We start from the raw sequence: 18,373 nt of genomic DNA, 5'->3' as shown, positions 1-18,373 counted from the left end.
TTGTATTTAGTCTTTTCCCGAATACATTTTTAAGATATGTAAGCTACCTTTCTTAACACAGTATTCCTTTCTAGACAATGCTAGAAAGACTGGTGTAAGCATGGAAATATAGAAGTAAATGACTCCTGTCCTCTTGTCTCCTCTTCCTCTGCCATCATAAGCCAGAGTACGTTAATTCTCGTCATTCTTTTCTTTTTCTCTCTACCAATGTTTTCCCCTCCCCTCCTCTCCCTGCTCCCATGTCCTTCTCTGCCCCTCCCTGTATCATTATAGAGTTGATTTGCTTCTCTAGATTTTTTTTCTTTGTTTTAATTTTATTTTTTCCCTTTCGTTCTAACTTAAGTTCATTTTGTTATGTGGTGACCGCAGTTATGGATGACGCTCCCCCCGGCACACAGGAATATATTATGTTACGGCAAGATTCCATCCAATCTACGGAATTAAAGAAAAAAGAATCCCCCTTTCGTGCTAAATGTCACGAAATCTTCTGCTGTCCTCTGAAGCAAGTGCACCTCAAAGAGAACACAGAACCTGAAGGTTTGTGCACCACGAGATCCATGTTCGTTTTCTTTTTCCCGGTTTTTAATTTTTTTATTTTCCTTTCCTTTGTTTTTGTTTTTTCGGAGAGAGCGTGCCTGTCCTACGGATTGTGTCTTGTGTGTTCTTTGGCCTGTGTTTAATATAATGCAACTGGATGCAGCAATTTGCCTGGGGTTCATGTTTCACCCTCTGCTACTTTGCTTGCTTGTTAATGTCTGATACGAGTCATGGGCCACTGTATAAAATATAATTCACTGATATAGGAAAACCTTTTGTGGGTGTGTGGGTGTATGTGTGTATGTATGTATATATGTATATATATACGTATATGTATATATATATAAATATATATATATATAATAGTTGACAGTGCTTTAAAAATTGCTGATCAAAACTTTTATTTCTGTCCATTTTCATCATTATACAGTACTTGCCTTTTGGCTGCCAAAACTTGCTTGCTTTTTCTAAAACAGCATCTTAACAGCTCCCTCTTCTCTCTCTTCACCTGAGAAGTTCTCCTCCACCTTAGTATTTCAAAGTTGCACTCAGCTGGGAATAAATATTAGATCGCACTTAAAGCTGGATTCTCTGACACTTTTACACTTCATAAAGCTTTTGCGCATTGATGTCCCAAAAAAAAAAGGCTTATAAAAGCTGTAGTTTGGCAAAGCAGGATAAGTTGAATGTACTGCACGCCCGGTTGCATTTTGGAGAAGTTCTGTGCATGCAGTAGAGCTAATGTCTGAGTGGAATGTTTCCTTTTTATTTTCCAGAGATGGTAATCAGGTATGGGTGACCACTTGCTTGCTTGTTCCCCAGAAACTATTAATAAGGAAATGTGTCTTGTTAGCCTGTCAGTTTGGGGTATATATGAGCTTAAACATCCACCCTCTCCAGACAACCTAATTCTTGATTTTCTGTAATGCTGTTTTTATATGTTTTCTACTACTGCCTCATTTCCTATCTGGTAAGACTTTGCACGTTTTACATGAGCTTCTATATATGGTCCAATAGCAGATGTCTTTATAACAAAGAAAGAGTGCATTTCAGAGGTTGTAAATATATAGGATTGGATCCTACTCTGACTGATACAGGTGTGATAAAATGAGGGTTTGTGCAACACAATTGCCGTGTCACAACTGTCTGGTTTCTACAGTCACAATGTGTACACATGGGGCACATCAGTGTATGTGATGCTTCACAGTTACATCAGCAAAATGGAGTAAGTCTCTGCCCTCAATGAGCTTTCATACTGCTAGTGGTAGTCCTCTTTCCATTATCCAGTTCTGTAGGTTTCCAGTATGCATGTGTGTCCCCAAAATAAACATAGTGGTGCTTTAAAGTTAACATGAACAAAACAGACAGATGTCTGATTTCAAGGAGCTTACATATTTCTAATGGGCCTCATTGCATTATCCCATTCTATGGCCATACAACTATCTCATAGCCAAATAGGCCCATGAAGATTGCATATGTAACATGATAGTTTTTGCAGTTTTAAATGGAAAATATGATTGCCTGTTTTGTCAGAAGATAGGTTGCAAAAAACACTTTCAAGAAGTCTCAGAGGCACATGTGTTTTTCTTTTGCCTGCACCTATGTTTGTCTAGGATTGTTGCTGTTACCCACAAATGTAGATCTTGGCTTTACTAAATATTACAGGAACAACATCTATAGCTATGGAAAAGGAACAACAGTGAAATCTTTCTTTTCTTTTGGGTAGATTGTAGCTCAGTTTAATGCTTTCAGTGGCATGGACATGTGAGATGGGCAACTTCTGAGAGATTTAATTCATGCAGCTACATGTGTAATAAAAGTGGAACAGTTCCTGAATCTCCGAATTGTATTATCTTTCATGTCAAAGCAATGGCCTTTGGTTTTAGATTTAGATGTTCAAAAAACAACAATTGCTCTGCAAACAAACTGGCCAGAAGCTTCAAATGTCAGTGAGTTGTGGCTGGCAAGAGTTGGCAGTTTCAGACAACATTTGGATTTTTTATTTTTATTTTTGTTTCATTTGTATTCATGCATAGTTTCTTGCAAGGAGAAGCTTAGAAGCTCTAGAAAATTATCCTTTACTAACTATTGTGTTGCTTGCTTTTTTTCCCAAAAAGAAAAAGTGATGCTACTGATGTCAGAGAGAAACATGCATTGTTTTAGAAGTAACAGAGTTGTTGAGTGTTTTAAGTTGAATTTTTAACACTACTTGGTTAATGAACATTCAGTTTGGTGTTATCGCTCCTGGTTATAACTTGTGTTTGTAGCAATATTTGTATATTATTGCTACAAGTATGAAGCATCTATTTATAGAAGGCACTAGGGTCTTGATATACATGGGGTCATATCAGACAATACCCTTTTGCTGATCCTACCATTATGCAGGGTGGAGAACAAATGTCTGTCATCCCTGTCTGCCATCCTGATAATGCCATTCACTGGGACAAAATGTTTGATTTTTGGTTCAGGTGTGAAAGATGCAAGATGTGTAGATCAAAATCATGTAGTCAATCTCTTGGTTGAAAAACAAAAACAAAGCCTCCATCAGAGGTTTAATCACAGAATTTGAAGGTTCCAACCTTACTAGGTTTTGCTCACATGAGACTGCCTTGTTTAATTGAGTGCTTGCTAATCTCTCAACTGCTCATGTATTGTCATTCTTTAAAAGAAAAGAAAGCCTGACTCATTATATGCAAAAATTATGAATATTATTCATGTAATATGTATAAAGGTGAAGTCCCACACTGTGCTATATTTCTTCAGCATAATATTTATATTAATACATGCATATTTTAATACAGTTATATACATTGCTTTATGCATCTGTTTAAGTGCTTGTTGCATTGGAAAACCTGGAATAAAAATGTGTACACTGCATTTAATAATGCATATAATCAAGCATATTATGTGCGAGCACTCTCACTATGTTTAATGGAACTGGGATGGGGGTAGAACCATGCATTTTGTTGAGATTAAGAAGTGGAGTGAGGAATCCATTTGGATAAACTCAACATTGGGATTATGAGAAAATTCCACCCCCTTCTTACACAGATTGAATTTCTATGTGTATTGGCTTTTGTCCTGGGATGTATTTGCTCCCTTCCCTCCATGTGATGGGTCAGATTGGTGAAGAGGCATCACCAAGTGGCCTGCTTGTTCCTTAACAAATGTAATTAGCACATGACAATATGAATCTCTTTTCCTTGGGATATTTGTAGAATTGAGCTCGAGATGGGCAGCTACCAGATGCAAATGCCGCTCCCCCCCCCCATATTCCAACAAGTTTCTCTTCATAAAAAGCTTCTTCCACCACCACCACCCCACACCTTGGAAGCATTTCATTCAGCATGGTAGTTCCGTTGCTCCATTTCAGTGACATATTTTAATCATTAAGCCATTCTTCCAGAAAATGTTGTAGAACCAAAGAGACCAGACGGTCTGCCTCATTCTAATGCACATACCTAATAGCAAAAGACAAATGTCTTTTTCTCCTTCTGAGGATATATGTTTCCATTCACAAAGAGGCATCCAGGCACGAGATAAGAAATGGCAATGTGATGTTATCTAATCCATAAATGTTGAGAGGGTGTCAGTTCCTGTACAGATGGAAACAAGAGTGCTGACTTATGCCAACTGCATGAATATTGCACTTTTAAAAAAAGAATGCTGTTTAGTGTGAAGATATATACTCATGATTACTTGCCACATTTTAATTCTTCTCTAACAATATGGGAATATGTTAGTTGGGTGCCTCTTCCAGCATTTCTCTTCATAATTCATGTCATAATTCAGTTCAACTCATAGGATTCAAAAGTATATGAGTCATCTTTAAGATTTTGCTTGTACAGGGACAGCATGCTAGAAGGATCTAGGCTACATGTAATGATGTAGACCAAGGCACTTCTTCACACAAGGCATAGTTCAACTACAGTATTTGCTTCTTCAGGAGGCAATGATGGCCAGCAACTTGGTTGTCTTTAAAAGAGGGTTGGACAAATTCATGGAAGAGAAGGCTGTGCATGACTCCTAGCCACAATGGCTATGTTCTACCTCAGGCTTCCTCAATCTCGGCCCTCCAGATGTTTTTGGCCTACAACTCCCATGATCCCTAGCTAACAGGACCAGTGGTCAGGGATGATGGGAATTGTAGTCTCAAAACATCTGGAGGGCTGAGGTTGAGGAAGCCTGTTCTACCTCAATGGTCAAAGGCAGAGGATAGTGTTATTGTGCTTAGGTGCTGTTTGAGGCTTTCCCATTGGGGCATCTGGTTGTGCACTGTGATAACAAGGTGCAAGGCTAGATGGGCCATTGTCCTGGTCCAGCAGAGTTATTCTTATGTGCTTTTGTTCATATCAACTTAATCTAAAGTTTGTGTCCAACATTAGTTCTACTCTGAGCTGGTCCATGGAAATTAATAGAAATGGCTTACTTAGGTCCATTAATTTCAGAGGGTCTACTGTGAGTAGAACTTAGTTGGACACAACCCTAAGTTTATATCAGCCTGTCCTAACCTTTGGCGTATTTGGCTATGTTTGAAGCAAGAGGAAGAACAAGAAAGTAGTAGGGCCCTTGTGTGGAGAAGATAGAGAAATGCTGTTGGATGACATAGAGAAGACAGAACTGCTCAACAACTACTTTGAATGACTGGCAGTGACTCTTTAGGATTTCAGACATAGGTCTTTCCCAGCCCTATCTGAAGATGCCAAGGACTGGACCTGAGACCTTTTGCATACAAGGAAGATGCTTTACCCCCGAGCTATGCTCTGTCTCCTAAGGTGGGTCTTGGCCAATATCTTAGCCATCTAACTCCACTGCAACCAACCTTGGTTACCTCAGAAGCCCCCACAGAAGAAGTTGTGGAACGGTCCATATGGTTGCCTGAGATTCCCCAGAGGCTTTGCACATTCTCCATTACAGCCAGGCAAAAGCACAGAACATATGTATCACTCCACTCAAGCAGGGAATCTGGTTCTCGCGGCAGGAAGGCCATCTGAGAGGCATGCTGGAGCTATTTGTTCTCCTAAATAGTTTAAACATAAGCTGCTGCTATCTTTCCAAAACAGGGTTACGTAAAGAGAAGCCTGTTTTTGCAAAAACCTAATTTGTGTTAGTACATTCAGAGCAGTGAGGCTATAATGAGGTTGTGTGCGTGTTTCTCCCTTAAACACACACACACAAACACACCCCACCACCACTCATTGGTTAGTTGCCGTCATAGATAGTTTGGCGCATTGCCCATACCTCTGGTTTTGATGCGATTCCCCACCCACCCCTTCCCCTCCTTCCCTCCCTCTGCAACAGTCTGCCTCCCTCAGGGCACACATAACCTTTTAAAACAGGAAAGTAGAGGAGCATGGCCAAGTCAGTGCATGGGAGAGGCTGGTAATGAGGGATGGCAGCCCTCAATGAGCAACACAGAAGTATGATGGGTTAGAGCAGTGTTTCCCAACCTTAGTCTGAAAACAGCTGGAGACCCAAGGCTGGGAAACACCGGGCTAGAGAATGTTAAGGGTGCTAGGCAGAGAAGAGTCAGTGCATTGTGTGGGTGGGTGATCTAAGTTAGCCATGCCCATTTATTTCAATGTGTCTGCTCTGAGCAGGATAGCTAAAAGGGAGTACTTCTTCACACAGTGCAGAGTTACATTATGGAACTAATTCCCACTGGAGGCAGTGAAGGCTACCAACGTGGATGGCTTTTAAAGAGAACTGGGCAAAATGGTGGGGGATCAAGGCTACTAATGGCTACTTGACATGATGGCTATGCTCTGCCTCCACAGTTTGAGGCAACAATGCTTCTGAACCCCGTTTGCTGGAAACCATGGAAGTGGAGGGTGCTCAGGTGCTGCTTGAATATTTTACACAAGCAAAATATTGGCCACTGTGAGAACAGGATGCTGGACTAGATGGGCCACTGGCCTGATCCAGTGGGGTCTTCTTTGCTACTTAATGTTCATTTGCCTTTGACTAGCAATAGAAGAATCTGTACAAAAGTGCATTATTTTAGGCAAACTTGCCTAAACTATAAAATGTGTATATTGGGGTTGGGGTGGAGGTGGATCACACTAAAATGCTGATGAATTCTCATGAAGACTTAGAAGAAGCCCCACCACCACTACAAATAGATGTGAAGATGAGAAGTGAACTTAAAGAAAGAAATACGAGGAACGGAGAGGAATCAAAATTGAAAGTTTTGTTTCTCCCCCATGTGCTGTTTGTTAAAAATTAAGCCTCTGTATATGACCTCCCTATTTCTTGTCTGGGATGTCCTGGAATGAAGCATTCCAGCACCCATCCTTCTCCCCCCAGATAGGCTTAATTTACTTCATCTGCCAGGTATTAGCAGCAAACAATTCACTTCCCTCCTTTGCAGCACATATAGCTCCAGGTCCACCAATTTGCAAAGGTACATAAACAAATAAGTTACATAACCCCCAGCTCCATCCCACAAGTGCATAAATTTATGAACAGCAGATTACAAATCCATGGATGCCAAATAGCTCATTATACCTGCAGACAAAAGAAGTGGTAAAGAAATTACCCAAATGCCCAATTTTGCAAGTTGCACCAAATAATTTCCAGTTCAGAAGAATGGAAGGATTACACCACTCCCCCCCAAAAAGATGCAGTCACTGGTCAATAGCCTACCTGGGACAACATCTGAAGCTATTATCTGAGATTAAATGGTTGTTGTTATTGTTGTTGTTAAGAACTTAAACCTCAACCTTTGCCAACCCAGTGCCCTCCACAAGTTTTGGACTATGCCTATTAGCTGCAGCCAGTTTCTCCCTCCGACTCCATTGGGTTACTACATTTGTGAATAAGAGGATGCTGTCCTCCACCTCCTGTGAGGGTTGGAAGCTTGCAGCCTTCAACATGTTGCTGAACTACACACTTTCATAGTCTCTGGCCACTGATATGCTTCCTGGTGGGAGTTGACATCCAAGGAGCTCCTTTCCTCCCCTACAAGTCATGTGAAATGGCATTGAAAGGCTAAGAACAATTCATAACCAACAAGCCTTTATCCATTATGAACAGCATTGTAGGCAGGATGAAGCTTTCAATGACAGTTGGCCACAATGGCTATGTTGGACCTCCACAGTCAGAGGCTTCTGAATACTTGCTGCTGGAAACCACAGGAGGGAGAGCGCTGTTGCACACAGGTCACGCTTGCAGGCTTCCCTTAGAAATACAGTTCGCTGCTGTGGTCTAGATGGGCCTTTGGGCTGCTCCAGCAGCTAGGCTGTTTGCATGTTCTTAAACTGAATAATTTAAATGTCACCATAAAGGGAAGGAGAAATAAACAGAAATTCTGATGGTGATGGTGATGATGAAGAACCTATTTTCCCACTGACTGATTTGTCATGTCCCTGGAAGACACAGAGGAAGAGGAGGCGCTAAGCTAAAGGCCCATTACTTGGTACAGCTAAAGTCATGTTTTTTCAGTTGAGACTACAGGAACCCTGTCATTGCAAATCATTTGCTCCGAGGCTCCTACTTCCATGGCATTGTCTCTACAAGGAATACATTTTCCGGGGCCATGCTGATTGCTAATGAAGAGCATGGGAGTTTTTTTTAAAAAAAAGACTTGGAAGCTGGTGTATACACAATGACAAGAAAAGTCATGAGTCATGCTTGAAGAGACTGATTAACTACTCATGACAAGGCTTCCGATGAGCAAGCTTAGGACAGAATGACATCAAATGTGGTTGATGGACTTCAGGTAAATCACCTGCCCTATTTGAAACTTGACTTGGGATAGCTATCAAGTACTTTCTATGTTTTAAACAGGAGGGTTTATTTCCCCTTACACAATAACAATTTTATGCATTATTTTTTTTAAGAAAAAGATATTTATTCACCTTTCATCAGATGATTTCAGAGCTGGATACACAAAGTGTGAAAGCTATTGACATAAAACTATTCACACTAGATATATCAAAAGCATTAGGGACATGGGTGGCACTGTGCTTTAAACCACTGAGCCTCTTGGGCTTGCTGATCAGAAGGTTGGCGGTTCGAATCCCCACAACAGGGTGAGCTCCTGTTGCTCTGTCCCAGCTCCTGCCAACCCAACAGTTCGAAAGCATGCCAGTGCAAGTAGATAAATAGGTACCACAGCAACAGGAAGGTAAATGGTGTTTCCGTGCACTCTGGCTTCTGTCAAAGTGTCCTGTTGTGCCAGAAGTGGTTTAGTCATGCTGGCCACATGACCCAGAAAGCTGTCTGTGGACAATCGTTGGCTCCCTTGGCCTGAAAGCAAGATGAGCACCACAACCCCATAGTCGCCTTTGACTGGACTTAACTGTCCAGGGTTCCTTTATCTATCCATAGCATAACAAGCTGCCATTGGTCTATGTAGCTCAGTGTTGTCTATAACAGGGGTTCCTAAACTGTTCACAAGCTTCATTCACGTGGTCTACATCATGTTAGTAAGGAACAGTAACTAAACAGCAGGCACAGTGGCTGCTCTATTATTCTTAGTACCCAGCAGCCTGCCTAGAAAGAGAGTGGGATGTACGGGAAGTGACAAGCAGAGGAGGCACTTGAAAGGAGTGGAGAGGATTAGCAGTGAAGTTAATGGGAGGCGAGAATTAATTAAATCTTGATTCAACTCAAAATCATGCAGCATCCAACACAGCACATTACAATTGTTACAACATTATTATTTTTTAAAAAACCATTAAGTGGTCCTCAGCAACTTTCAAGTGGTTCACTGGGTAGGGGGGAGGGAGGGAATCATAGGTCTACCATGACTGGCAGTGGCTCTCTAGGAAATGCAGACAGGGGTCACACCCAAGCCTACCTGGAGATGCTGGGGACTCGACCTGGGACTTCATTCACACAAAGCAGATGTGCCACACCAGGAGTGGGGAATCTTAGACATTGGGACCAAATGTGGCCCTCAAGCCCTCTATCTGGCCCTTCGAATTTTCCCTAGGCCCCATCCCCTTTCCTCAGAACACTCCCCCCATGGATACTACTTTGCACCCCAAATATTTTTGCCTGTCCTTGAACTCCCACATTGCCTCTGGTTCACCTGGATGGAGAATAGAGAGAGGTGAGTATGTGCAGAAAATACCCTACTGTACAAAGGTAAAATCTGCATTCAACACTCACTTTTGTCTCTGACCCCCACCTACTACTGGCATGTAATCCATGGAAGGGTGCCTAGGTGGGAATGTGGCACTCAGAGTGCATAAAGGGTCCTCACTCCTGATTTCTGCCGCTGAGCTTGTCCCAACCCACCAGGCCAAGTGACCTGTGTGATTCTTGCAGTTGCACTCCTGCTGCGTCAGAATCCACCTGCTGATGAAGCTGAATCCATTAGGTGATGAAAAATTAAACAGCGTTGCCCACTTCAATATCTCTGTAAAGTGTAGCTTGATTATGCAGATGTATTGCTAATCCTTAACTGCATTATAAGTAGATGTTATTTTCCAGGAATGGTCTTTCTCTAAAAGTGAGCATCTTCCATTTCACCATGATAATGGTGAAGGCCACATGACTGGGAGGGCTGTAAGTAACTAACTAAGTCTGGGGTGGTGAATATTTTTCACCACAAGGGCCACATTGCAGGGTGGTCAAGGTCAAAGGCAAAAGTGGGCAGAGCAACAAATGTAAGTGTTTCCTTTGTGCACTTGGCTGGTTTCCACACACACACACACACACACACACACACACACACACACCTCTATCCTCTATCCAGGGAAGCAAGAGGCATTATCAGAGTTCTCAGGTGGTGTGGATGTGTGCAAAGTAGGGCAACCTTCACACCAGACTTTCAAAGCACTATCGCAACCACATTAAAGAATCATGGCTTTCCCCAAAGAGTCCAGTGACTGCAATTTGTTTAGGGGTGCTGTGAGTTGCTAGGAGGACCCCTATTCCCCTCAGCCACAATTCTCAGAGTTCCCAGGGAAGAGGGACTGATGGTTAAACCATTCTGGGAATTGTGAATATGTCCTAGTACTGATGAGGGATGTGGCCTGCAGAACGGTCATGTAGCTGGAAAGGGTGTGTTGCCGAGAGAGAGTTCGGAAGGCCAGATGGAGAGGCCTTGGGGTCAAAAGTTCCTCATCCATGAACTCATCTGTAGACTCATGCATGGCCAGTGGGCTAACCCTGAGTGCTAGCTTTCTTTTTCCTCCCCCCCCCCCACCTCCCACAACTAAATTAAGACTGACATATCCATATAGTGAAGGAAAACTGGAGCTTGGTTCAGACCTATTTATACAGAGCAACAAGACCTTAGGTAGCAGATGTATTTCACCCCTGATACAAACACATACATCAACAATGACACTAAAATGCAGCCATCCTAGGGTTGGATTTATCCTGGTATGGATCAGGGATGAAGGCCAATAGCTGGAAGAATTATTGCAGAATCTGTGGCACAATGAGTTTCCAATACCACAATTGATGCATTGGATTCCTCTGTTGCATAACATTACAACTCACACATCTACTAGCACAAGAGCCCTTCAACTAGCAGACAGAGAACATTGGATACAGCCCAATTATTGTTGCATCTCTGTCCCACAAACCTTCTGCGATGGACCCCAGGGCAGTGTACATAGGGGTTCCCACTGGACTCCCATTCACGCACTGATGAGATCAAGAACATCTTAGCTTCGGCAAGGATACTCCAATCTATGCCTTTGGACTGTGCTGTGTGGATGCTATATAGCACATGCATGCATTATATGTCTCCCATGGGTGCTGTGTGCATCCGAAAAAGCCGCACATAGGGCACTCCCATCTTTGGATGTGAGGCACAGAGTTTCTAGGAATGGGAAGAGAAGAAAAAATCAACCTCGCTGAATGGAGAACAATTCCAACTTACAAAGTGGAGGAAGAAGAAAATAAGCTCTCAGCTTTGAGTAACCCAGTGCCACATGCTGGTGTTCTGCACTTGGAACACAAATTGGTGGATACAAATGGCCAAGCAATGCCAGAAGCAAGAGATGAGCAATTCTGACTGAACCCAGCCCAAGATCATGGCATCACTAACACTACTACAGTGAAGGGGAGAGATATTCAAATGGTACATAGCAGCAAAGAGGAGAGAATCATAAAACCATAGAATTGTAGAGATGGAAGGGACCCTCTGCAATGCAGGAATCTCAGCTAAAGCCTCCATGACAGATGGCCTTAAGATCTCTGTCTAAAAACCTCCAAGGAAGGAGGAGATTCCACCACCTTCCCAGGTTCCGCTGTCAAACAGCTTCCTGTTGTTTAGTCAGAATCTCCTTTCTTCTAATGTGAAGCCATTGGTTTGGGTCCTACCCTCCAAAGCAGGAGAAAACAAGCTTAGAACATCTTCCATTGGCCTACATGACTTTTTTTTGCCCATTTCTTCATGGGCAACTTTCCAGGAGCCACATGCTAGTGGTGGGCTGGGGCCATTGCAAAAGTGGGCAGGGCTATGGATTTAACTCCTACCTTTGCACCATAGGTTGCGGTCCAGCCATGCAAAAGGCAGTTTTCACATGTGCATATATCTCATCCTCATTCCAGGCAAGCAAGAGGCACTGTCATAGTTCATGGACACATTCCAGCCCCCCAAAGGACTCAAGGAGGATGTGCCCAGTGGAAGGAACTGTGGTCCATAGGTCACATTTGCTCTCCCAGCTGGAAGTTTCACACTGCAGACCCAGGATCACCTCTGCGTGCAGCCTCTTACCAGTCTTAGACTGGAGATGGGGAAATGGATTCAGTTGGTGGTCCAGATCCTTCTCTTCTCCAGCCTGATTGCCTCTCCGGCCCACCAGATCATAACCATAGGATGGATTGTGGGGGTTGAATATAGCCCTAGAATCTTCCAACACTCAGCTCCATTGGATGGCTCCTAATTAGACCCATCAACCCGGAGGTTCAAACCCCCCCCCGCAGCCTATTTCAAGAATACATTTGCTTGTATCCTGCTTTCTTCTCTGTCTTGAGACACTCATAATCTAACATCCTCCCCCCCCCCTTCTCCGGCTGAAATCATCCTCCCAGTCAAAAGGTGTTTTCTTTTTATCAGTCTTTGATAGAAACAGTTTAGTTGTACACACATTTCTTCTAAAGTGTGAAACGTTAGTGTGAGCCCGCCAGCATGCAGAGAGATAACTCAGAGGAGAAAATGTGTGAAAAATGTTGTGTTGTGTCCCCCCCCCCCCACATACACCATGGAATGCTTTCTTATTAAAAGCTAGTTCTCTGCACCCCCATCAAACAGAAAGATTTAGGTCAACAAAGAGAATGCCTAGAACTGTCAGATTAATCAATAAATAGGGATGCCCATTCTTTGATTCCTTCACCCTGAACATCAGCCTTGTATTGTTGTAGGTCGAAGTTGTGATCCTTTGGATGTTGCTGGACTTGATCTCCAATAATCTCTGAACATTGATCATACTAGCTTGGGCTGATTGGAGTTGGTATCCAACACCGTCTGAAGGGCCACATCACCCCTGGTTTGGCCATCCCATCCCAAATAGTATGTCTTCATCATTCCACAGATGGGGTGCACTTTATTTTTTTCTTTTAAAAAACAAACACAAATTTTTTTGGGGGGGGGGGAATGGAGAGAAACTGAAATCAACAGATTATTCTATCCATAGTCACAGGTGAATGAACGTAAGTACCAAAGACCCTGCCATATTAGGCCAATCATCCATCTAGTACAGATTCCTGTTTTCCCAGGATGCTGGACCAACCAATGGCCTCCGGGAAACTGGCAGGCATGTTTTTATAGCCTCTTCTCTGCTTGCTGCATTAATTTATTCTGCATGATGTTGGAGACTCTAGTACCAGGAAGAGTTGGGCCTCTGTGCGACAGCCCCACACGGTGTTGCTGAAACTGCAATGCAGAACATTTTCTGGGTAGCAAAATACCCTTTGGCTCTACCTTAGCCCTGCCCACCCAGGCTGGCCATTGGGCTTTCCTGGACAGGAAGAGCTATAAAGGGCGAGAGTCTGCATGAGTCACATTAGTCTCAGTCTTCCTGACTCTGGTGTGTTCCTTGGCTCTGACTCTTGGCTTTGTTCTTTGGCAGCCAAACTCATGGCTGAGTTTCCATCTCACCTCTGCCTCAGTCTTGGCTGCTGCACTTCACTGAGTTTCTTAGCATGTTCACTGAGGGATGTAGTGCATCTAGCTGAGTATTGCCACTGCACAGATTGGCCAAACCCCTTTAGGATTACAAGTAGGGGGCATCTCCTGGCCCTGCAAGGAGATTGGAAGGGATTGAATTTGGGGCCTTCATCATGCAATACAAATACTCTGCCACTGAGCTGAGGCCCTTCCCTGCGAATTATTATTTCTTCTTCTTCTTCTTCTTCTTCTTCTTCTTCTTCTTCTTCTTCTTCTTCTTCTCATAGCCTGCTTTGTCACCATTTAAGGCAGGGCTAAGCAGCATGTGGCTCTCCAGATGTGCAGAACTACAACTCCCATCATCCCTGACCACTGGCCATGCTGATGGGGTTTGTGGAAGTTGGTATCCAGTAACATCCAGAGAGGAAAAAGTTCCCTAGCCATTATCTAGGGCAGTTTCCCAAACCTGGGTCTCCAGCAGTTTTTGGACTACAAAATGCCAAACTCTGCTCCAAGACATGAACCTTTGTCCCATTCCACAAAGGGCAGTAAAAATACTTGAGCTGGCCCCATGAACCTCATCTCAGGACTTTGTTGAGCCTGTTTTTCCTTTTTAGAAGGAGCAGCATCACCACAGAACTGCATTTTTTTAAAAAAGCAACACACCGAGAAACAACAAGGCTATCAATAGCTGTTTGTCATGATGGCTATATACTACCCCCAAGACCAGAGGCAGCCTGACTGTGAATATCAACTGCAGAGGACAAGTGGGGAAAGGACTGTTGTGCTCAGGTTCCCATAGATATATCTGGTTGGCCCCTGTGAGGACAGGATGCTAGACTCCTGTCCAGTCTGATCCAGCAGGGCTCTTCGCATATTCTGAAACTCTTTTCACTGGCTCGTTCCTGCAGTGTGTGCTGGACGAGTGTTAGCTCAGAACACCAAGGAAGAGGACACCTCAGTCAGCAAATAGCTGAATTCTTTTCAACTGAGAAATTATTTATATTTGCAGGATACGTGACCTGCGCTGTACTTTTGCTCTTTCCAAATATATATATACTGCCAGGAAAGGGGCGGGTGCCATGATTGTTCCACAATATGAAAGGCCAGGTCTGATGTTCTTTGATTAATTATAAGCACAGACCAAGGTAGCTAAATCATTTCTGGAATGGTGAATGCACTGAGATTTCAAGCCAAACTATCAACTTCCTTCTCATTGTGGTCTGGATGCCAAGAGCATACATTGTCCTCATTCCCACACATCTTATTTTAAGTATTTTAAATATCATTTTCTGTCATGCAGTTATTTTCTTGCTAGTGTCAGTGACTTGCATGGAGCCTTTGGAATTCAAAGTCAGGCCTTTTCTTTTGCTAAGTTTCAAATGATTGAAATGGACAGCAGAAGCTTATAAAATTAGGTATGGTGTGGAGAAAGTAGACAGACCCCACCCACCCACATATGTCAGAACTTTAGATACTGCATTAGAGTTGGTTGGCCGTAGAATTTTTGAGTCCCATCTACACTACACATTTAAAGCAGTATCATACCACTTCAAACAGTCATGGCTTCCCTTAAAGAACTCTGGGAGCTGTTGTTTGTTTTGTGTGCTGAGAGTTGTTGGGAGACCCTTATTTCCCTCTTAGAGCTACATTTTCCAGAATGGTTTAACAGTTAATCAGTCTTTCCAGGGAATTCTGTGAATTATAGCTCTGCATGCAAGGCATAAAGGGTGGGGTGAGCTAGTAGTAACCATGATGCCTGCAAATGGTCTCAATATCCTTGTAGAAATCCACAGTGCGTAAGACAGTTTGCTCTTCCTGCTCGGTTCCTGTTTGTGATGGCCCAGTGTTTCCTACACACCCTTAAACATCCCCCACATTTCATTGGAGGCCAGGACTGGACACTCACCCTCCTTTCCACTCAGAATAGAGAGATGGAAAGAGCTTCTGTCTGCAAGTGGGTAAGCTGTTGACATGGATGGTGGAGGGCAAATGGATGAGAGCATAAGACAAGCCCTGCTGGATCAGGGAATGGCCCATCAAGTCCAGCATCCTCTTCTCACAGCAGCCAGCCAGATACTTGTGGGAAGTCTACAATGTGGACATGATTGCAACAGGGCTCTCCCCTCCTGCAGTTTCCAGCAGCTGGTATTCAAAGGCACAGTGCCTCTGACAGAACAGGTTGAACACAAACATCATATGTGCACCATTTTGTGTACCTCTCTTCTTCTTTTCAATGTGGCAGCCATTTTGTTTAATGCTCCATGGCAGCCATTTTGTGACACATCCATGGCACTTTCTCAGAATTCTGAACATGTCCACTATCCCTAAAAAACTTGGTGACTCCTACTTTAATCAGTTATGGCTTCCCCCACAGAATCCTGGGAAGTGTAGTTTGGTAAAGGTGCTGTGAATCATTAAAAGCCCCCTTTTTCACCTCACAGAGCTACAATTTCCATAGTTCCCTGTGAAGAAGGATTAATGGTTAAACCACTTTGGAAATTGCAGCTCTGTGAGGGGAATAAGTATACTGTATATTAATGACTCTCAACGCCCTTAACAGACTATAACTCTCAGGATTGGAAGAAGCCGGACCTTTTACAGTGGTTATCATTACATGCATGTTTAAAATGTGGCCCAAATGGACTTTTGGTTCAATCCAGTAGGGTTCCCTATTGTGAGATTTCTTCCTGCTACTCCTTCGGTAGGGAAAGCAACCATAAGCACAGGCCTGATATCTCATGCAACCAAATGCAGCCAGGAATAATTTCATGACTGCTTCATGGCTGTCTTGTTTCATCTTCATGATGGAGAAAAAGACTGAAGGGCATTTTTGAAATCCTGCACCCTCCCTTTCACCATTTGTCCGTCAGAGGGATCCTTCCCACCTAGAACAACTTTTAAAGGTGCCTTTTTAAAAGACCACTTTGGGATGTCGAGTGTTTAAAGATAGATGTGTGCCAGGCCAAAATAAAATAAAAATATTCTCCCCCTTTATCACTTGTCATTGTTTCCAGGCAAAGCACACAAAGATGGAGACCTGCCCATATTTCCCTTGCAAATCCTTGACTAGAATGTTATTTCTGGATAAGAAATTGGTGCACACTCAGCCAAAAATGCAGGCTTCCTGATAGCTGGCAAGAGCTTCGGCTAAACCTTCCAAGTGTTGTTGTTTTTTATAGATAGCTTCAGAGTCCATTACTGGCTTTTTAAAGGCACTAGTGACTTGACTTTTGTGTTTGCCGGCAAGTTCTAAATTTAGCCCTCTTTGTTCACGAGATATATTTCCTGTGCTGGTGCCAAGATCTCCATCTTCTTCTTTGTCCAGTATCCAACAATCTTTCCATGTTTAGGCAATCTGCTGCTGAATAAGAGGGCTGGTTTGGCACCTGCCAAGGTCTACCCTCTAGCAGTGAGCCCAAGATAAGAGTCTATTAGACCTGTACCCTCCTCCGTCTCCTCCTCCTCCATCTTCCCGTACTCCACCTTGCTTATTGGCCTGAGTGAAGTAGCATCATGGGGTATGAAGAGGAGGAGCAGGGGCTGTCATTACCCTCTTGCCCATTGGCTCTGTCTAGCAGGAGCCAACTGGTAGGGGCAATCATAAGGCAGAGGAGCAGCAGCCCCTGGCAACAATGGCAGGGGGCCCACTGAGGGTATCTTGCCCAAAGCCCTCAACCAACCCCCTTCAAAACAACAACAATGACAACCCTGAAGCTGACACTGAGCTGGTTATAAATGTATGAAAATCAGATAGTAATTATTAGCAGTTTAATACTAATACTAATACTAATACTAATACTAATACTAATACTAATACTAATTTATTATCTATATGCCGCCCATCTGACTGAGTGCCTTCCAACACAAGTACAGTAAAACATCAGACATCAAAAAATTTCCCCCAATAGAGGGCTGCCTTCAGATGTCTTCTAAAAATCTCATAGTTGTTTATTGCCTTGACATCTGCTGGGAGGGCGTTCCACAGGGCAGGTGCCACTACTGAGAAGTCCCTCTGCCTGGTTCCCTGTAACCTCACTTCTCATAGTGAGGGAACAGCCAGAAGGCCCTCTAAGCTGGCCCTCAATGTCCAGGCTGAACAATGGAAGTGGAGACGCTCCTTCAGGTATACAGGGCCGAAGCCTTGTATAAAAGTCTATGCTATTGTTTCTGTTTCAGTAGGAGGGAAGGAGAGAAGTGGGGGAAAATTCCACCTTCCTTTTGCCCAAAATAACTCCCCCCAACACTACTGGGGGGGAATGGCAATATATTTCAACTCTAAAACAAACTCATCAAAACATTTGGGGGTACAAAACAGAGCACATGATAGATAATGCAATGCAAAAACCCACAATATGTTCCAACAAAACTGCCAATATGTTCCAGCAAAAATGACAATAACGTTCCAGCTCCAGAACAAAAACCTTCCACTTGAAGGCATGAACTCTTGCTGCTGTACATGTCAGGCTCAGGCCAAGTAATCATGCCATGTTGAGACAGATGTCTTGGCCACAGCCCCTCAGAATCTGAATTCCCCTGATACCCCAGGAATCAGGGCTGCAAAGTGAAAAACATCTTTTGATATGCAGTTCGATATTTACCGGTCTTTTTTTTAAAAAAAAAAGTTCTTAATACTCTTCACATAGAACCTATCTCACTCAAACTCCTTTCATCCATCCAGCCTTGAACTCTGATTATAACTTCTTGCTGGCCTGGGTGGAAGATGGGGAGGGGTATGTAGAAACTAGCAAACCGTGGAAT

General features: G+C 43.3%; 1 protein-coding gene across 6 annotated transcripts in view; it reads left to right on the top strand.

Moving 5' to 3' along the window:
* Positions 1–18,373, top strand: part of FGF13 (fibroblast growth factor 13) — a 240,671-nt gene that overhangs the window by 115,978 nt on the left and 106,320 nt on the right. For 3 of the 6 annotated variants that reach the window (XM_081848311.1, XM_081848313.1, XM_081848312.1), the window contains one exon: positions 274–537. The exons of 1 other annotated variant lie outside the window; for it this stretch is intronic. In XM_081848311.1, the coding sequence (XP_081704437.1) occupies positions 274–537 (264 nt within the window). The remainder of the gene's footprint in view (positions 1–273; positions 538–18,373) is intronic. 2 more of the 6 variants (XM_081848316.1, XM_081848314.1) reach the window with 1 other exon arrangement.

This window comes from Podarcis erhardii, assembly GCF_964252035.2.
Source record: "Podarcis erhardii genome assembly, chromosome: Z".
NCBI classification, from domain to species: domain Eukaryota; kingdom Metazoa; phylum Chordata; class Lepidosauria; order Squamata; family Lacertidae; genus Podarcis; species Podarcis erhardii.
Note: the sequence above shows the minus strand (reverse complement) of the source record. Positions and strands in the feature narration are given on the sequence as shown.